Below are 21,360 nucleotides of genomic sequence, written 5' to 3'. Positions count from 1 at the left end.
TTTAAAAACTTAAGTTGGTTTAGTGGTTACCTGTAAGCTTTGGATCTTAAGGGGCCTAGGTTCAATTTATGTAATGATTAACTTTAACTTTAACTTTAATTGTTATAGAACAATACCATCGAAAATATGTGAGGAAGTTTTCATGAAGATGGGGGCGATGACGTCTTTGCTATCATACACGGATAACAACGAAATAACATAGGAGATCGACCATGCAAGGAGCATGGAAGACGCTCTATCTTTTTCACATCTTCTCGGACATGTAGAAGCCGTGTGTACTTCTCGTGTCTTATCCTTGGTACTGTTCAAATTACCTCATTTCAAAAAATAATTTTTAAGGTGCATTATGTGAGGAATTGTTTTTCCCACTACATTATCAAGACAATTTTATTGATAATACATTATACATAAATATTAATTTTTTAATAGTATACGATGATTACAAGATAATATTTATTTAAAATATTTATTAACTATTGACAACACACACATATCCTTCAAACAAAATTACTTAAACATGAAATCTTAGAAAGAATAACACTTTTTTTTACCACTGAAATCGCTTAATGAGTTCATAAACACACACACACATATATATATATATATATACCAAAATTAAATATAAAAGTTATAATTACCCTACTGAAAATTCCAAATAAATATATAGATATATATTATTTTTAAAACAAGCGTCATAAATTTGCAAAGGCAGGGAAATATTAACATCAATAAACTGAGCCTTTTTTACTTAAATATACCTCGAAAATAATTTTCATTTTAACCCTCATTTCAAATTATTTTTTAATCTAACATTTGTTTGTTTTTCATAAGAGGAAGTCGCTCTCTGCATGAAGCTCTTTTTAAAAGACGCTTTTTGCATGAAGCGTGTTCAACTTACGTAGTACAAAAAGGTATAAACTCTTCAAGTTGGATTGAAATGAAGATAAAAATATAAAAAAAAATTATTGAATTTTATCTAAAAGGAGATGACGACCAAGGTGGAAGTGGGAAGACTGTTTGAGATCTAATTTGAAGGATTTAACCCTTATCGAAAACATGACATCTGATAGGAAAGTATGGAGACTTAAGACCATGGTAGCCGAGTAGTGCGGGTCTCAGCCATAAGGTGTAACATCTATGTCTTTTTTTTAATGCCTTTGTAGTAATTTACATAACTTCTACTTTATATATGTTTCTGTCAATGGAATTTATGAAGACTTTGAACGAGGGTAACGGAGTAGTGTTACCTTAGTTTAAGTGTTAACCTTAGTTTAAGTGTTAACCCATTTGATTTTATTCCTTCTCGTAGCTTGCTATCGTTGACTACTGTGTATCATTCTCTTCAGGTTTCCTCTTTTTAACTTTAGCTGGGTCTTACGTTTTCTGTATATATGCAGAGATTTTTACGCATGGATTTATTGGAAGATATTACTTCCCATTACAGACGTGCATATGAAGACTGTTCAACTATGTATTTATTTATTACATGCATTGCATTTTATCTTTATTTTTAACTTTCTGACTATCAGAGGTCTTTCACGGAAGCTGCTCTCAACCTGACGTTGGGAAACCTACTACCCTACCTCCCCTTACTCTAATGCAAATGAGAATAGGGTTTTGTTGTTGTTGTTGTTGTGTGTGGTGTATGTCAAAGACACATAATTACACGAGCATAAGCACAAGCTAGGCTGTGTAGCGAAGATGATGCACATGTATTAACCATGTAGTTTAAATATATGAGTTTTCAAGTATTTAATATAATATTTAAGCATTTATTTTTTGAATAATTAAACATAAAGTTATTACACAACGTGATCATCTCTCGACTCGTGTTCGTTCTCGTATTTGTGTAATTACGTGTCATTGACATGCACCACACACATTTATTCTTTTTGAACAAAATTCACATATTATTTTTTTAAATTTTTATAACTTTTTTTTCTTTTTGTTCCAGTCTATCCTGATGGATACCAGTAAGAGTATTAGATCAAAACACAATTTTTTGCTATATCAGTAGAAAGCATTTCTTATAAAAACGCGTTTCCTATGTGACATAAACGAGTGTTAGATCAAAAATGAGTATTATTTTGATAATTAATTAGTTCTCGGATGATATTTGGATAATGAACCCAATAAATTGGGAAGAGAGCAAACCAAGACAAATAAGGCCTACGCCTAGGCCACAGCAAAAACTGTCGAGAGGCGTCGTTTACTACACTGAACTATTGAAACAATCTGAAGGAGGGTGATTTGACACCCTTTAACGATTATCTCCCATTATAGCACCCTTTCACCTATATTTCTCGAAATAGTACATTTTGTGCTGAGGTGGTGGAAGGCGCATCTCCGGTGACGCGCCTTTCATTAAATGACTTTAATGCCCATCCGATTTTTCCCCAACTACCCCTCCTCCTCCCCCTATATAATTCCCGTCAACCCCTTATTCTTCACACCAAAATCTTCTTCTTCTCTCTTATATAATTCAAATTCTCCAAATCTTTGAGTTTTAAATTTCTTATTAGTGGTAAGAAATTTATTTTTAAGATAGTATTTTTTTACATATTATATTTTATATAATATATATATAAATATTATTTGTTTATTAAAATAATATTTATATAAATTATTATTTATTTAAATTTATTAATTAATTATTTTTTTGTGCTAATTTTTTTTTGTCTACAGTTATAATGGAAATTGAAGTGCTGCTACGATTGGATGCTGACCATATCTCCAGACATTTTAGCGATATTATCATCAATAATTATTTATTATAATTTCTCAATTTATAATAATAATAACAGATTAAATGTATAATTATACTATTTTTATTAACTTATGCATCAATATTTTGGTTAAATAATAATAACAGATAACTAGATTGATAATATTTAAATAATTAAGTGATAAAATTAATAGATTGATAAACAAAATAAAAAATAATAATATAATCATACGTGTAATATAATAATTTTATACATTTTTCATATAACTACAATAAAATAAAAATTAGTTTTCATTCATTATTTTATCAGATTAATGTGGATAATACACTCTACCTTTAACACACATTAAAAAAATTCATTCGATAATTATTAAATTATAACCGAAACAATTTACATAATATATTACTAATTTATAATAACAATAAAAATAAAAAATTTATTATTAAAAACATATCACTGTGTCACCTGAGTCAACAAAACCCCGTGAAGGCGCGTCTCCGAGGATGCGCCTTTCATACGTGTCACCTGAGTCAGCATAAATTCATGGAAAACGCGTATCCGGGGATGCGCCTTCCGCCACTTCAACACAAAAGATGCTATTTCAGAAAATATAAGTAAAAAGGTGCTAGGAGATAATCGATTAAAGTGTGTCAGTTTGGTTAAATCGCCCTGAAGGAGACCTACTCCCGACGTGTCATCCTCTGAACTTAGACTGTTTCATGACAGCCACTGTCTGCCGTTCAAAACCCATTGTAACGGCGTTATCGGTTATAAGCAACCGGTCAACGGTGGTTTAACGGAGAATTAGGTTAACAAAGAAAACCGCGAAACAGTGAACGAGGAAACCGTCCTTTTGTCCTCTCACCTGCTACGCCTTTTGCATTGATTATCCAACAGGTTTATCGAGTTTCAGACGTATCGTTTTCACCGCTGTAAATAGCTCAGCCTGTTTGTCCTTTCTATTCTCCGTTACTGCCCAAAAAATAAAAATAAAAACCTTGCGCTTCTTTTCTAAAACGTATACATCTCGTCTGTGGGTAATTATTTGTGTGGAACTTATGGTTATTTATGTTACAATAAAAAAATTGACAACATTTTAGTTTGCAACTGGAATAATTACATAATTTATATGATTTATTGTAAAAAACATAATACTTTATATTTTAAACTTAAATGTTACTCAAATTACTCTAAATAACATTTTAGATTACTCTTGATAAATTTTTCTAATTACAATCGATTTCTACCTTTTTTTAATATTATATTAACTAGTTGTATTTTAGACTCTCTTGTTGTTTGCAGATTTAATCTGATTTAACTTTTAAATATTTACTTTCAATTTTTTTTAATATTTGAGATAAAAACCAACCTCAATGCATATAACAAATCAACATTGAACACATGAATGAAAATAGGTTGATCCACCTATCTTCTTCAAAGGGACGATTAAGAAAGCCAACCCCACCATGCAGGCTACAAGCCAAGGACGTGGTCCACTGATCCCCATCCCCGTAAATCACAATGAAAGCATGTGATTCACATATACATTAATGTATAATTGTCGGCTAAATTCGTTGCACAATTAAATTTTTATTTATTTTAAATATTTCATTATGATCATATGTATTATCGCCAGGAATCTATAAAGAAACAGAAAAAACAACAGCATATCAAAATATTCAGACAATAAGGGAGGAAAGATTGATGTTAGATTAAACATAAGACATGAAAAGCAAGACAGACCCTGTGTACTAGAAGGTTTAAACTTGATAGAGGTGTCTTTACGTTGCTTTTAACAGGAAATAATGACAATGTATCTTCAAAACTGTCACCTTTTTGTCTTCTCTTCCATTGCATGCACTTTGGGCAAACGACAAAAACGTTTTCGCAGTATTAATCATTACGAAAGAACTGGTTAACAGAGCCTAGAAGGAACCGGGGTTGTTTCTTTGGTGAAACGGCCGAGTCGCCTGATTCTCGACTCTCGAGGACTCCATTTTAGTCTAACGTTTTTGTCATTTTTCCTTTTTGCCTCTGCCTTTTTCTCTCTCGTTTTATTTGCTGCTTCCCCTTCCTTGTTCTGGGAAAGGAGCTTGTTCCCCTTTTTTATATATTAACTCCATCTTTTGAGTTTAGGGAAGAAGATCAGAGAAAAAGTGGAAGATAAATGGGCGGTGAACGGAATGGTTTGAAGGGTGATGTTCCTTTTCACCCCAGAAGACCTACGGACGTTGATGGTTTGCCTTCTCCCAACAATCAAGGTTTTTTTTTAGCAGTCTCTTTACATTTTAGTTTTATATGCTTATCTGTTCATCCCAACACTTGTTTATCAAGCATCGACCATGTTCTTATCATAGATGTATCTTCATACATGTTACGATTTTGTTCATCGCTGATCATCAGAGCTGTCTATTGTAGATTTGTTTTTCTAGTGTTACGGTTTGATTTTTTGTGAAATCAGGAGGAAAAAACTACCTTTATGATGAACTCTGGCATGCATGCGCCGGTCCTTGTGTTTATGTGCCACGTGTCGGAGAAAAGGTTCTATATTTCCCTCAAGGTCACATGGAACAGGTTCTATACTTCTGTAATTTGCTTTAGTCGGTTAAGCAAATCCTTTTGCAACAAGACAAGCATTTTGCTGGTGTATTCATCTGTTTGATGATTGATCTTTTGATATACAGGTGGATGCATGCATGAATCAAAATGGGAAAATGGAAATGCCCATTACAATTTGCCTTCTAAGATCCTTTGCAGCGTGATTCATGTTCACCTAAAGGTATCCACTAAATTTTATTGTTTCCTAGTGACTTCGATTCGATTAATGGACAGTGCTTCACTTTCAGGAGATCACCATATAAAGCTTATTATAAGTTGCTTTTGATTTATCGTTGCCGCGTTTCAGGTTGAACACTGCACAGATGAGGTCTTTGCACAAATAACTCTGCTTCCAGATGCAGAGGTTAGACATTGGGATGCTGAGATTAATTGCTGTATATATGTGTGTGTGTATGTATGTATCATTAATTTGCTTTTCTGCCTTAAATAGCAAGATGTGCAAGCATTGGAGCGTATAAATTACCAATCTTCACCCCGGAAAGCTTATCCACAGTTCTTTAGTAAGAAACTCACTCCATCCGATACAAGCACACATGGCGGGTTCTCTATCCCGAAGCGACTCGCTGATGATGGGTGTCTTCCACTCCTGGTTAGTTTCTTTATGTGAGATTGGTGCAGTCATGTTCGAAACAGAATGCTTTTGAAAATTCAAATAACTTGTTGCAGGACATGTCCCAGCAAACCCCACAGCAGGAATTGGTTGCGATAGACTTGCATGGTTTCGAGTGGCGTTTTCGACATATCTTCCGCGGTACCTTAATCTTTCTTGCACTGATCTACATTTAAAGTCTGGATAATTTAAGCATCACCACGACCAGTTGATTGCGCTGAGAAACTAATTATAGACGTTTCCGAAACATCCACACATGCTCCACGAAAAATGTGTCGATTACCTTGGCAGAGTTCCATGGTTATTGAAATCCTAACTTAAGAGCCCTTAGTTTATTGCTATTGAAATTCAGATACTAGCTGTAAGTTATGGGAAGTTTAGCTTGTCCTAATATCCTAATGTTTAATGTTCATGTAAAAAGGATTATTTTACACTAGTCTCTGTTTCCTTATGGACTTTGTTCCGATTCGAATGCAGGTCAGCCAAAAAGGCACTTGCTTACCAGCGGTTGGAGTACGTTTCTGAGTTCGAAGAAGCTCGTTGCCGGGGATACATGTATCTTTCTTAGGTTCTGTCTCTCTCTTCCAATTCCTGGAAAGAAAAAAATGTGTACATTTCTGCACAAGCTTCTCTTTTGTGTTCCACATAGGCATAGACATACATACAATTGATTCAACGTTTCATCTACATAGGCTTTTCGAAGTTATGTTGGATTTTTTTCTTTTCTAGAATGTTGTTTCTATAATGTATGCTATGTATTAGAGGATGAATAAACCAAATAATTAAAGGAAAATTAATGTTCTCTAGAGGGGAAAATGAAGAACTTCGTGTCGGAATTCGCCGAGCAACGAAGGTTCAGAACCGTGCGTCAACATCCATCATATCTGGTCATAGCATGCAACTTGGCATATTGGCAAGTGCTTTCCATGCCTTTTCTACCAGAAGCATGTTTACTGTCTACCACCGTCCTTGGTAAGTTGTAATAATTTCGATACGAAACTTGTCACACTGGAACTGAATGAGCAAGACCATTCATTCTTGCATCTTTGCAGGTCAGGTTCGTCTGAATTTATCATCTCATTTGATCAGTATATGAAGTCAGCTCGAATTGACTACTCCGTCGTGACAAGATTTAGGATGCAACTTGAAGGTGAAGAATGCAGGGAAAAGAGGTGACCACCCTGTATCATTTGTGTGTATAAGTTCATTAACAATCTTTCATGGAACTTCATGCATTGTACAACAAGATCAATTTGTTTCTTTGTCAGTATTTCCTATATCTCTTAAACCTAATGAACTCTTCTCGAAACCAGAGCTTCCGGAACCATTGTAAGTAATGAAGATATCGATCGAATTAGATGGCCCAATTCCGAATGGAGATGTCTGAAGGTAATGTGTGTTCTTTTAAATCCATGATCGCAAGACGTATGGATGATATACAATTTTGAGTTACATATTCGTCTCAACCTATTATTGGTTCCACAATTTCTTAGGTGCAATGGGATCCCACAGCTGCAAATTTGCTTCCTGAAAGAGTTTGTCCTTGGAACATAGAACCAATGGGATTCACTAAGAAGAAGAAACTTTCCATTTTGCATAACCGAAAGAAGGCTCGTACTGATGATTCATCATCGTCTATGTTTTCTAGCCTGCGAACGGATGGTCGGTAACTATACTCGGTGTCTGGATTCTGCTTATACTTTTAAGGAGTTTCCTGCCAGTTATGAATCTGGAATTTGTAGATTCTGATCATTATTTCTTCCTTACCAGGCATGTGGCACGGTTCAATTAATAATGAATCTCAATGTATCTCAGGGGTCTTGCAAGGTCAAGAAGATAGTGGTAATCAATCTGGTGCACTAAGACAACCAATACCACATGGTCTCCCACTAAATCACGGTTGGGCCTCAATACAACAGCAGATGCAGAACCGACGAGAGATTCAGAATCCTGTATGTGGCACAGCCATCTTTTCCGGTGAAGTAGCAAGTTTTGGCCTTCATAACAGTTGGCTCCCTAAATTCTCCAATGACAGAGTTCATGAAGATGCTCTTGCTAGCAGAAAATTTTCAGTTCCAAATGTCAATTCTCAAACTTCATTGTGTGAACCAAATGGTGATCATGCATGCATGCTTTTTGGAGTAAATTTAATTGTCGGTCAACCGGAGCCCCCTTCACCACAACATTTCACTTCTAGTGAGCTTGAAAGTCTTTTTTCTATTCCTCCAACATCTCACTCAACAGTTTCAGAACCTTCTAAGGGTACATCTTGCTCTGTTAGTAATCGGAGTTGCACCAAGGTACCAGTACCATCTAAGTTGAATTGCGTATTGATAGTTGAACGATGATATACGAAGTTGGCAACCGCACACTGTTTCCTCCATATTTTTTCATTTTGGCAGCCTGAACTATTGTTAAATTGATTGTTCCTATAAGTTGATTCTGAGAAAATTCTTTTCTCTAATAGGTACTCAAGTGCGGGACTGCACTTGGAAGATCAGTTGATCTCACTCGATTCGATGGATATAAAGAGCTCATAGGTGAGCTCGACCGCATGTTTGATTTTAAAGGACGATTGGTCAATGGAAGCAGCGGCTGGAATGTAACCTATACTGATGACGAAGGTGACATGATGATGATCGGAGATCACTACCCTTGGCAGTTAAGTGCAAAACTAACCAAAAGAACACATTTCATCATTCTATATTTTTTTCCTGTATGATATTTAACCACACCTAATTGCAATTACAGGAGATTTCAGTATGACGTCCGAAGGATGCTCATCAGTCCGAAGGAAGAAATGGATAGGCAGATTCCGAGCTCACTGAATTCAACATCTCACTAATGGCTAAAATCCTTTCCATTAGTCTCAATCTGTAGTGGAAGAAATGTCGATACATGCAAACCGTATGAACTAAAAGTTACTTTGTTGTTTCCAAAGAGACATCTCTAAATGCTAATACAAGGCAATGTCCTTTCTGTAATAGCCTATGATATGCTTAACTAATATGCATACCTATGGTAAATCTGATGCTCTTAGGCACATTTTTTTCACATGGCAAATTATACAGGCACCGACAACAGGTGACCTCTAGTGTAGTGCGTTTTGAGACCAGATCTTTTGGTCAGTCGACAGGGCCCAGAAAAACAGTTGATCAATTAAAGGGTTTCCTTTTTGTATTGGTTCAATAGTCAATTACAGATTTTTAAGTCACAGAGTTAAGGGACCACATATGAAGGCAAGATTGTGACAGCTTAATCCTCTCCATCAGACTCCAGCAACGATAATGTTATAAGACATGCGTGCCCAAATAAGGGGAGTTCAACCGAAGACCCTTTTTTTCTCTTTCGAACTCCTCCTCGTTTCGTCCGACTGACGTACATGGCTGCTAAGAACGGGGTCGTGGTGTGCACGCCATTGGAATGTGAGAGCTTGGAAGAAATGGTGACGTCCATGGAGAAAGCAAAGGAAGAAGGTGCAGATATGGTGGAGCTTTGCATGGCGTCCATGGCTGTTCCATGCCATTCCCAAGCACTTGACGAGATTATTAAGCGACGAAATCTTCCAGCTATTGTGTCCTTCAGGTAAAATCCTCTCCACACTGGAAATGAAATGAGACCATATGATTTCTCCGGAGGTGACTTTTTTTCAAAATTTCCTTGTCTTTGTTTCTTGCGGTTGTATAATATTATAATAAATAGATGGATCGAGCACTGACGGATTTAAAAGTTAAAAATAAAGATTCAAAATTTTAATATTTTATTTAAAAAAATGAATATACAAATTTCTTTATTCCCCTCAATATATTAAATTAAATTTAGTAGTTTTCTCAAGATAACGAGTATATAATTGCTCCCCTTGATAGCTGCATACATTCGCCCTTAGGATTAATGTTGGATAGTTATATTTCATGAAAATTTTAAAATTTTATATAATTTTATATTGTTTTATTAATAGTTTAATTTTGTAATACCGGAAATTTCATTCCCTTAAAATTTTAATGAAACTTTTTAAAAATTTACACTCTTTAACGTCAATTCTTACGTATATCTCTGCTAATAAATAAATAAAAATGAATTATTGAACATAACAGAAAATTTTTCTTTCAAACAATGGGACGTTGATAAAAATTTTAAATTTAAATTTAAAGGTAAAATAAGAAAAAATAAATGTCATAATTTGATTTCATGATTATAGTAATGAGAATGCACAGCCCACCATTAAACCACTAATGCAAATTGGTCCAGTAAGCACTGTTACATCCATTGATGTAAGCTCTAATAACTCCAACTACTTTCTTTAATTTGTAATTTTGAAAAAGTCTATATAAAACTAATAACGGAAACGACGACGTTGAGTGATATTCATACACATATACTTTATGTTAGATATGGTAAATGAATTATATAAATATTTATATCATGAGATAAGAGTGCATTTCGACTAGTAAAACGATCATTTAATGAAGTCTGTTTATTAAATTAACCAACAATTAATCAATAAAACACCACTTTAAAATTTCCATTCTAGTACTGGACTAATTACTTTCATTTTTTTTCTTTTCAATATCTTATTTTATTTTATTTAAAATACCAAATGATATCAATATTTTACACATTAAATTGCTAACTCGACTAAAAAAACTCACATGCCATAATTTAATTAATTATTATTATTTTTTTAATATGTCAACTTCAAGTACTTTATCTTCAATAATTTTTTTACAGTGCTATTACATGGACAGATTTCAGAATTGTTTATTTAATAATATTGATAATGCAGATTTAGAGGTAAGAAGTAAGATTTGATATACAGAACAACATGATTATGACCTTAATTAAGGGTGTATATGTGATTTTATGTTAGGGATATGAATAGAAAGTTATATTAAATATTTAGGGGTGTGAAATTATAAAATTTTAAAGAATATAAAATTAAATCATCGATAGAAAATATAAAGAAAAATTCTTAAATTATATGATTAATTGAAATTTCCAGGGATGCGACCATATCCATTGTCTCTCGGTCCATCCTTGACCCCAAGCAACGCATACATTAAAGTATCTTTTAATCACAGGCTGAAATCGAGCAAGGGAGGTTGCAACAATACTTGCTTGAAAGTTTTGAAAAGGGCAGTAGAGCTCAATGTTGAATTCGTTGAAATGGACTATGAGGTACTCATCTAATTCCAATTTCTGACACTTTCTGGATTTTGTATCATAATAACTTGTTGAACAAGAAAGTATTCATTTTAATGCAATTGAATTGAAACTTGTTTCCAGGTAGCTTGTAAGGTCAATATGGCCGAATACTTCGGTTCCAATAGTAGAATCATAGTATCCAACGATGTGAATGGTGGGAAGCCTTCGGTTGAAAAGCTTGCTGATTTAATTGCATGTATGCAGGCCACCCGAGCTGATGTCATCAAACTCGACATATGTGTTGATTATATCACAGATTTAGCACCGATTTTTACAGTTCTCACTCACTGTCAGGTACTCACTACATAGAAAAAATAACGATTTTTTTTCTAGAATGGTGGTGAATCTGTCTTTTTCATCAGGTGCCACTGATTGCTATGGCAGTTGGCAGCAAAGGTCTCATAAGCCAACTTTTAGCACCGAAGTTCGGTGGTTTCTTAGTATACGGATCTCTCGGAGGAAAACCAGTCCCTGGATTGCCTTCTCTTCTCAGTCTTCGGCAAATTTACAGGCTTGAATATATGAATGCGGATACGAAAGTTTTCGGTGTCATCTCAAATCCAGTTGCTCATAGTAAAGGCCCTATTCTTCACAACCCTGCCTTTAGACATATGGGATATAATGGAATTTATGTTCCTATGCTTGTTGATGATATTGAGGAGTTCTTTGAAACCTATTCTGGCTCCGATTTCGCAGGCTTCAGGTACATATAAAGATGTAACCATTTCAAGGGAAGATGAAAAATGTTTAGATTTCTAATCCATGGCCTTTGTCCCTTGTGATTCTTCAACATTACAGTGTCGGAATTCCACATAAGGAAGCAGCAGTCAGGTGCTGTGATGAGGTCCATCCACTGGCAAAGGTCTGTGAACATGGAGGAACTTCGATTTAGCTGAAACTGCAGATATATTGGTAAAAAACTATATATATGTAGGTTCTGATTGCATGTGACGTTCTTTGCTAATCAGTCCATAGGAGCAGTAAACACGATAGTAAGGAGGCCAATGGACGGGAAGCTGATCGGTTATAACACAGACTGTGAAGCTTCTATCTCTGCTATAGAGGATGCACTAAGAGGTACATGACACGAACACGATATATGTTCCGGTTATGGTAAAGATCACTTAATCGTATTTCCTTGGCATGAATAGAAAGGGAGGTTAGCAGAAATGGAACGTCCCATGGTACATCCTCTCCGATTTCTGGAAGAAGTTTTGTTTTGATTGGAGCAGGAGGTGCAGGAAGAGCAATGGCTTTTGGTGCTAAATATAAAGGGGCCAGAATTGTTATTTTCAACCGCAATTATGGTAAAGATTATCTTACCAGTCTTCCCTTCATGCCATTTCTTTTTGGTTTCCGTGGAGCTTGACATCCTTTTCATGGTTTCTTTCCCTACAAGAGCGAGCAAAAGCCCTTGCCAATGCAGTTTCTGGGGAAGCATTTCCGTATGAAACTTTAGAAAAGTTCCGTCCTGAGACAGGAGCGATCCTTGCAAATTCTTCTGCTGTTGGAATGAAACCCAATTCAGATCAAAGTCCAGTTTCAAAGGTGCTTCTTTCTCATTATACAAATCAAATCCATTCATCAACGTATCCTTCATATTTCCATGCTTGTTCAGGAGGCTCTAAGAGCATATGACTTGGTTTTTGATGCGGTTTACACTCCTCGAATCACACGACTCTTGAAGGAGGCAGCTGAGGTTGGTGTCACTGCAGTGAGTGGAGTTGAGATGTTTGTTAGGCAAGCTCTATGTCAGTTCAGGCTGTTCACAGGTGGCTTGGGTAATATATTCACCATTTCCGGTCCAATTTCGGTTGAATTTACTAAAACAACGGAACTGATTCATTTCTAACATGATGATCCTTTGCAGCACCTGAAGACTTTATGCGAAAACTTGTAATTGAACAATTCTGAAATCAGCAATGCTCAAGTTGGAAATCTGTGAAGCTCAATCTTCTGTTGGATTTTATGCTAGTTTTCATCATATGCAACAATGTAGCAAAATGGTGCAATGGATAGATGGTATATGTAGTACTCTGCTATGTTTTCCATGTTTCCCAAAATTGAACTGTCGTATTCGATCTTATGGATGACTTCATGAATCTGACTCAAGCCCGGTGTAAGTAATTTCAATCTCTATAAAAAAAATACCATTCAAATATTCAATCTGTTTCTTTATTTTGTTCAAAGGCCACTACCGATTGCAAATCTGGTGGTACATGTCAAACCACGAGCCACAAATCTTCAACCTTGGGTAAAACATGGAACGCAAGCTTTTTATGTTAGAAGCTCAAATCCGGAAACTGCCTTCTCTCAATACCCTTGATAGATAGGCTCTTATCTACGCCAATCGAGCTTTGCAATTGCAAATATGGCTACTGAAAAGAGCCCTTAAGAACCTGTATTAAATAACAAATAATCAAGCGGCAGCTTGTACTATTTCATTTATTCACAAATAGCACACACAGGAGCTGTCAGCAGCTTTCATTACAATCCAAATCTACACAAAATTCAGCTTAATATAAAACACTAATGGCAATACAAAACCATCCACAATTCAGCACCAAAATAATTGCTGCAACTTGGCATTAAAACACCCAATATAAAAGCTGATTGAAACATTATCAGTAGACTTGGAAGAATGCGAGTTAGCTCTGATTGCCACTAAAAAGAATATGATAATGGCAAAAGATATCAAAGAGAGGCAAAATAAGCTGGAATCATTAGGTCTAGAATAAAAAAAATATAAGGTAGGATTACTCATTATGAGAATAATGCAATCATGATATTTTCAGGACATCACATGATAATCTTCAGCTGATCCTTTGTGTTACATTGCAAACTTTATCATAACAAAGAATATTAGTATGCATATAAACTGAAAAAAATTGAAGAGTGAAGAATGATGATTTATTTACATTATTTTGGTGCAATACAGATTCTGTCAACCAACCATTGCAAAGATAAGCCCGCTTTTAATTTCTGCATTGGTCTAAAACAGTTTGGGACCAGGAATTCATTTCCAAATTTATATTGATTACCAGAAGACAAATTTATCCAAAAATTAAAGAATAGACAATATCAAAGCAAAATGAGACAATGCTTCAAGTCGAATAACAAACAACCCTTCGAGCAAAATAATACCATACACCCTTACTCATTGCAAAGCATCAGATAGCATACAAACATGGGTATACTAGGGCTCTTACTTTATATATGGAAGCAAAGCATACAGTTTAACCAGTTAATGTTTAGCTTCAGAAGGCTGTGCACTGGCACGGAAATTCTCAAGCCTGCCACTTGCTGGAACAGCAGGATTTGTCTGATACAATGCAGGTGTCACCATGGTGGGTGCCCCATTAGAAGAAGTGGGTGTCGTTGCAGTTCCAGGAACTGTCGATAGCGGAGCCAATGTTGGAGGCTGTGGCAGACCATTTACTTGACCAGGTAAGGAAGGAGCACCAGGTGGTGCTATCGTTGGTGGTATGCCTGGAACAGGAGCATAACCTGGCAACATCACCGGAAAAGAAAAATATATACATTAAATTCCATCCTGCATGTGTAATTGAGATCTAGAAAAGAAAAACTGGTGCCTGGCTTGGAAAGATGTCAGTATCTTGAAATTAAGTGTATGACATATTATGAATTATGGTAAAAAAATAAGAGCATGAATGTAACAAAACGGGTAAGAGGAAAATTTTATGACCATATAAGTTCATTAACCAAATATCCACACCTCATATCAGCAACAACAATAATAAAACGGATAAGCCTTGAATCTTACCTGGAGCACCTGGAACCGGCCTAGGCAGAACAGGGGGCCTGATCCCTGGGACCATTGGTAATGGTGCACCCCTCGGAAGGGGCATAACAGGTGTTGGAAGAACAGGAAGTCGGGGCCTCTGAACCATTAGATGTTGATTGAAAGCAGCTCCAACCTGCTGGAAAGCTGCAGCTTGGCCAAGATGTTCTTTGATCCTTTGGTCTATTAAGCTCTGGGTCTGTTGCTCCTCGAATTGCTGATAGTATGTTCTAACATTTGCCTAAATTTCCAGAAAGAATCCGCAAAAATGAATAACAGACAAGATAAATAGATAAACAAGATACAAAAGAAAATTCTCTAATAATTACCTTGTGTTTGTACCCTGCTTTGTGTTGCTTTCTAACTGATGGCTGAAATTTGAAACCACCAAAAAAATGTCAACGATTTTTCAATTAGATAAAACAGATAATAAGCATTACCAAATTTCAAAATATTTATCCAAAAAATCTGTTTGGAGATAAAATAAACATAAACAGATGAAGATGGAAAAAAGAAATATAACAAAGAAAAAACAGAAAACTAACGGAGTCGTGGGTCAAATAAGTGTCGCAATAATCACAGTAATGTTAGGAAATAAACGAGTAACAAGTAATTTCCCTATAGTCAGATTAGTGAGAATACGAAATAAAAACGGAAAAATATACCCGAAATTGATAACGGAGTTCAGCCACTTGTGCTTACGTCTCCGGACTGCTGCAGATCTTTTACTAAGAGAGAAAATTTACAGGTGTTTACAAAACACTCACTACTCACAAGAAAGCTCTCTAGTATTGAGAGAAAGAAATGATTTTTGGGATGGTTTTGAAGCTAAATGAGCTAGGGTATTTATAGTTGAAACTTAAGGACTTAATCTTGTAAATACCCTAAAGCCTAGGGATTAATTGTGATTATCCCATTATTATTTTTCAACAAACATTTACCAAACTTTGAAAAACTATTTTTCAAATAAACATTTACCAAACTTTGAAAACCATTTTTTCAAAGTTATTACCAAACTTGAAAATCATTTTAATAATTTCAACAATCTCCCACTTGAAGACTGATTTTAATCTGTCTTCACACCTCGATCAATGCAACAGCTTTTCTAGTCTTGTTACTCTAGCATGCCAACTGAAGTTGAACACAACTTCAGTTTGTCTGTAGTCACTGTCTTTGTCAACATGTCTGCCGGATTTTGAGCTCCACTGATCTTTTCAAGTTTCAAAATCCCATCTTCCAGAAGAGACCGGATAAAATGATATCGCAATTGTATGTGCTTTGTCCTGGAATGAAAAGACAGATTCTTTACTAGATGTATAGCACTTTGACTGTCGCAATACAAGACATTGTTTTCTTGTTTCTTGCCTAACTCTTCCAAGAAACTTTGGAGCCAAACCATCTCTTTGCTGGCTTCCGTAACAGCGACATATTCTGCTTCAGTTGTGGAGAGAGCAACTATCTTCTGTAGTTGAGAAACCCAACTCACTGCGGTTCTTCCTAGAGTATAGACATACCCTGTAGTGCTCCTTCTGATGTCAACATTTCCGGCTAAGTCAGCATATACATAGCCTATCAGTATCGTATCTCCACATTTGAAACAAAGTGTTTTGTTTGTGGTACCCCGCAGATATCTGAGGATCCATTTGACTGCTTCCCAATGTACATTGCCCGGATTATTCATGTGCCTACTAACAACTCCCACTGCTTGAGCAATATCTGGTCTGATACAAACTATGGCATACATCATACTTCCAATTGCTGAGGCATACGGCACCTTCACCATGTGTACACGTTCTTCCTCCGTCTTTGGTGATTGTTCTTTGGAGAGTCTGAAATGAACACCTAAAGGTGTACTTACTGGTTTAGCATCTTGCATGTTGAACCTGGAGAGTACTTTGTTGATGTACTCAGCCTGTGATAATATCAAAGTCCCCGACTTTGTGTCTCTCTTGATCCTCATCCCAAGAATCTGCTTTGCAGCGCCCAGATCCTTCATAGCAAACTGCTTTGACAATTTTTGCTTCAAGTTTATAATCTCTTGCATGTCTAAGCCTGCAACGAGCATGTCATCAACGTACAACAATAAAATAATGAAGCTATTGTCGAACCTCTTGATGTAGCAACAATGATCTGCTTGGCATCTGGTAAAACCACTGCTACTCATGAAACTATCAAACTTCTTGTACCACTGTCTAGGAGCTTGTTTTAAACCATACAAGCTCTTCTTCAACCTGCATACCATGTTTTTCTTGCCTACCTCTATAAAGCCTTCTGGCTGCCTCATATAGATTTCTTCCTCCAAATCACCATGAAGGAAAGCTGTCTTTACATCTAACTACTCAAGATGTAAATTCTCTGCAGCTACAATTTTTAACACTAGTCTGATTGTAGATAGTTTCACGACTGGAGAGAAAATTTCATTGTAATCAATACCTTCTTTTTGTTGAAAACCTTTGACAACTAATCTTGCTTTACAGCGTTTGCTCCCATCGTGCTATTCTTTGATCCTGTAAATCCACTTGTTATAGAGCGCTTTCTTGCCTGGTGGTAATTCAGCTAATTCCCACGTCTGATTTGACATAAGCGAGTCCATCTCATCTTTCATGGAAGACTCCCACTTGACTGAATCCTCCACTTGCATTGCTTCATCATAGCACTCTGGTTCACCATTGTCAGTCAGCAACAAGTAGTGCAAAGAAGGAGAATACCGTTGGGTTGGTTTAGGAATTCTGGAGGAGCATCTCAGCTCTGGTGTGTCTGGTTCTTCCTCTTGAACTGCTTCAGGACTGATCTGAACATCATTTCCAGAAATCTCCTCGAACTCAGTAAATTCCTTTGTTTCAGCTTCGGTATTACTTGATTCTGCGGTTGACCTGTCTTTGTACATCACATTTTCATTGAAAATGACGTCTCTGCTTCTAATGATCTTCCGATTTTCGTAGTCCCAAAACCGGTAACCAAACTCATCACCACCGTAACCAACAAATACGCATTTGTTAGACTTGGCATCAAGTTTACTTCTTTCAGTAGAGTTTATGTGTACATAAGAAATACAACCAAACACTATTAAGTGTGAAAGGTTTATTTCTTTCTTGCTCCAAGCTTCCTCTGGTATTCCGTCATCCAAAGGAACTGAGGGCCCACGGTTGATCAGGTAAGCTGTAGTGTTGATAGCTTCAGCCCAAAGAAATTTGGGCAATCCGACATGTATCCTCATATTTCTGACACGTTCATTCAGAGTTCTATTCATGCGCTTTGCTACGTCATTCTGTTGCGGTGTTATGGGAACTGTTGTCTCCATCTTGATCCCATTGTTTGCGCAGAAATCTCTGAATCTACTATCTCTGTACTCTCCTCCATTGTCAAACCTCAACCGCTTGACTTTTAAACCAGTCTCATTTTCCACCATGGCCTTCCATTTTCTGAAGGTATCGAAGACTTCTGATTTTTTTCTTCAGAAAATAAACCAACACCTTCCTTGTTGAATCATCGATGAAGGTGACATAATATAGTGAGCCTGCAAGAGATGGAACTGGGGATGGTCCCCATACATCAATATGAACCAATTCTAACCTTTCTGCCATGGGTGTCTTGTAAATCTTTGCAAAACTGACTTTCTTTTATTTGCCAAAGATGCAATCCTCGCATAGTCCGACATCTACATTCTTTAGATCCGGCAGCTTCCCTTTTGACAGAAGTATCTTCATTCCTTTCTCGCTCATATGGCCAAGCCTTTGGTGCCATCGGTTTGATTTTCCATCAACATCTGCTACTGCAATGATATTCTCTAAATTTGAGGTTACATAAAGAGTAACAGTCTTCTTACCACGAGCAATGACGAGTGCTCCTTTGGTAATCTTCCATTCACAGCCTGAAAAGGTTGTATTGTATCATTCTCCATCAAGCTGTCCTACAGAAATCAAATTTCTTTTGAGACCAGGAATATGTCTCACTCCTGTCAGCTTCCAGGTGGTCTGGTTTGGCAGCTTTAGTCGGATGTCTCATTTTCCGACGATCTTCAAGGTTTCATCATCAGCAATATGAACCTTCCCAAAATCACCACTGACATAGTTCTCCATGATTTCTTGGCATGGCGTGGAGTGGAAAGATGCCCCTGAATCCAAAATCCATGATTCAATCGGACTGTTGACGCTTAAAATCATAGCATCACCTGTCTCCTCCGTCATGTTGGCAGATTCCTGTGCGCCGGTATTTTTCTTCGGTGCTCGGCAATCTCTTTTGAAGTGGCCCTTCTTGCCGCAATTATAACAAGTAAAATCTTTATTTCCTGTTCTTGATTTTCCCCTTCTGGATTTCGATCTGCCACGATTTGAATTTCTTTATGAAGTTCTCCCTCTAAACTCCGTGTGCAAGGCTGAGGAGGTTGATGCTTCACCCGATTCTCTCCGTCGAATTTCTTCGCTCAGTACCATATCCCGAACATCGTCGAATTTTAATTTGTTGTTTCCCGACGAACTGCTGACTGCTATAATAGTAGCATTCCAACTGTCTGGTAAAGATGATAAGAGAATTAAAGCTCGAACTTCATCATCAAATTCAATTTCCACTGAACTCAACTGGGTTGTGATTGTGTTGAGTTCATTTAGGTGCTGTGCCACCAGTGCCCCTTCCGTCATCCGCAAATTAAATAATCGCCTCATCAAATGAACTTTGTTTGAGGCCGATGACTTCTCATTCATACTGGAGAGAGCCGCCATAAGACCCGTCGTGGTCTTTTCCTTTGCTATGTTGAAAGCAACATTGCGAGATAACGTCAGTCGGATAACTCCGAGGGCTTGTCTGTCGAGAAGAGCCCAGTCTTCATTCTTCATGCCCTCTGGTTGTTTTCCTGAGAGGGGTTGATATAGATTTTTCTGGTATAGAAAATCTTCAATTTTCATCTTCCAAAATCCAAAGTCCGCACCATCGAACTTTTCAATTTTCACATTCCCTTCGTCTGCAGCCATCGCTCCCACTCGAATCTGGCTTCGTTTGGATCGTTTCTGACAATTTCTGCGAACCGCTGTGTATTAGAACACCTCCGTCGATAAACTCGTATCGCCGACCGAATTTTACTATTCACGAAATTCACTATTCATGTGAATAGTAACTCGAATAGTAACCCCGCAAAAATTTGACAGAATTCACAACCAAAAGCTCTGATACCAGTTGTTAGGAAATAAACGAGTAACAAGTAATTTCCCTATAGTCAGATTAGTGAGAATACGAAATAAAAGCGGAAAAATAATACCCGAAATTGATAACGGAGTTCAGTCAATTGTGCTTACGTCTCCAGACTACTGCAGATCTTTTACTAAGAGAGAAAATTTACAGGTGTTTACAAAACAGTCACTACTCACAAGAAAGCTCTCTAGTATTGGGAGAAAGAAATGATTTTTGGGATGGTTTTGAAGCTAAATGAGCTAGGGTATTTATAGTTGAAACTTAAGGACTTAATCTTGTAAATACCCTAAAGCCTAGGGATTAATTGTGATTATCCCATTATCATTTTTCAACAAACATCTACCAAACTTTGAAAAACTATTTTTAAAAGAAACATTTACCAAACTTTGAAATCCATTTTTTCAAAATTAGTTACCAAACTTAAAAATCATTTTAATAATTTCAACAAGTAATACCTGCAAATTTAACTCCAAATAAACATGTTCATGGAATTTTAATTAAAAAATTCTTGTAGGACTGAATAAATTGATAAATATTCATACCGAGGCATGACTATGAGGGGGGAAATCAGAACCGAAACCGGTTGCGGATCGTAACCAGATAGCTACGTGAAGCAAAACCACAGCTCAAAGACGAGGAAAGTAGAAGGAAAATGGGATTTATGATTGCGGCCCAATCTAGAAACTTCGAAAAGCTAACGGAGTTGCTACATAGACGGAATCGTGATCAAATATCTATCGGTAATGATCAATTATAGGTGAATAAAACCCATTAATGTAGAGTTGACTGAGATGGTCCATTCTTTCTTCTTCCTTTTATTTATGTATGGTGCATTGGTTATAGCATTACTTATTATTTTCTTGGTGGAGTCGTATAAATATTAAATCATACAGGGAAATTTGATGCTGTTGTCAACTACTAGCTCACATGTACTGTTTTAACAAATATTTTCCAATCAAATGGTTTACTTATAATTGTGGTGATTGATGGATGATTGGTAAATTTTTTTATAAAGTCATAGATAGTCGTTAAAATATTTTTAATATCACATTAACAAATTTAATAATATTAATAATTAAATTTAGTTTTTTAATTTTTTAATAAGCTTGTGGTGAATTACAATGTACTATTTGTATAAATATTTTCATTCATTTGATAATAAACACTCATACTCCTGATATACGTGGTGTTCGAACCCGATATTTCAAGATATATCA

General features: G+C 36.3%; 2 protein-coding genes and 1 pseudogene across 2 annotated transcripts; 2 read left to right on the top strand and 1 right to left on the bottom strand.

Annotated features, from left to right (window-relative positions):
- The first annotated feature begins 4,728 nt into the window (after nt 1–4,728).
- Nucleotides 4,729–8,915, top strand: LOC120143645 (annotated as a pseudogene).
- Nucleotides 8,916–11,226: 2,311 nt separating this feature from the next.
- Nucleotides 11,227–13,199, top strand: LOC120143693 (bifunctional 3-dehydroquinate dehydratase/shikimate dehydrogenase, chloroplastic-like). Its single transcript, XM_039157947.1, has 8 exons — nt 11,227–11,451; nt 11,520–11,860; nt 11,956–12,019; nt 12,126–12,234; nt 12,309–12,464; nt 12,557–12,705; nt 12,776–12,935; nt 13,025–13,199. The coding sequence occupies exons 1-8, from the start codon at nt 11,257–11,259 to the stop codon at nt 13,069–13,071; spliced, it is 1,221 nt and encodes a 406-aa protein (XP_039013878.1). The 5' UTR covers nt 11,227–11,256; the 3' UTR covers nt 13,072–13,199.
- Nucleotides 13,200–13,578: 379 nt separating this feature from the next.
- On the bottom strand, nt 13,579–20,852 carry LOC120143694 (U1 small nuclear ribonucleoprotein C-like). Its single transcript, XM_039157948.1, has 5 exons — nt 20,684–20,852; nt 15,505–15,545; nt 15,289–15,330; nt 14,942–15,200; nt 13,579–14,664 (listed from the first exon to the last, which is right to left on the bottom strand). Exons 1-5 carry the CDS (start codon nt 20,691–20,693, stop codon nt 14,402–14,404), a joined length of 615 nt encoding a protein of 204 aa, XP_039013879.1. The 5' UTR covers nt 20,694–20,852; the 3' UTR covers nt 13,579–14,401.
- Between the last annotated feature and the right edge of the window lie 508 nt (nt 20,853–21,360).

The sequence above is a fragment of the Hibiscus syriacus genome, unplaced genomic scaffold (assembly GCF_006381635.1).
Source record: "Hibiscus syriacus cultivar Baekdansim isolate YM2019G1 unplaced genomic scaffold, ASM638163v2 tig00110860_pilon, whole genome shotgun sequence".
Classification (NCBI taxonomy): Eukaryota; Viridiplantae; Streptophyta; class Magnoliopsida; order Malvales; family Malvaceae; genus Hibiscus; species Hibiscus syriacus.
Note: the sequence above shows the minus strand (reverse complement) of the source record. Positions and strands in the feature narration are given on the sequence as shown.

Bases quoted from the DNA above. Each gene is read 5' to 3' on its own strand.
- LOC120143693 (XM_039157947.1), top strand. From the start codon at position 11,257: ATGGCCGAATACTTCGGTTCCAATAGTAGAATCATAGTATCCAACGAT. The intron at 12,465-12,556 runs GTAAAGATTATC...TTTCCCTACAAG, and splicing joins TATTTTCAACCGCAATTATG to AGCGAGCAAAAGCCCTTGCC. The intron at 12,706-12,775 runs GTGCTTCTTTCT...ATGCTTGTTCAG, and splicing joins ATCAAAGTCCAGTTTCAAAG to GAGGCTCTAAGAGCATATGA.
- LOC120143694 (XM_039157948.1), bottom strand. The intron at 15,331-15,504 runs GTTAGTTTTCTG...TTCAAATTTCAG, and splicing joins CTTATTTGACCCACGACTCC to CCATCAGTTAGAAAGCAACA. The intron at 14,665-14,941 runs GTAAGATTCAAG...TGATGTTGCCAG, and splicing joins GCCGGTTCCAGGTGCTCCAG to GTTATGCTCCTGTTCCAGGC.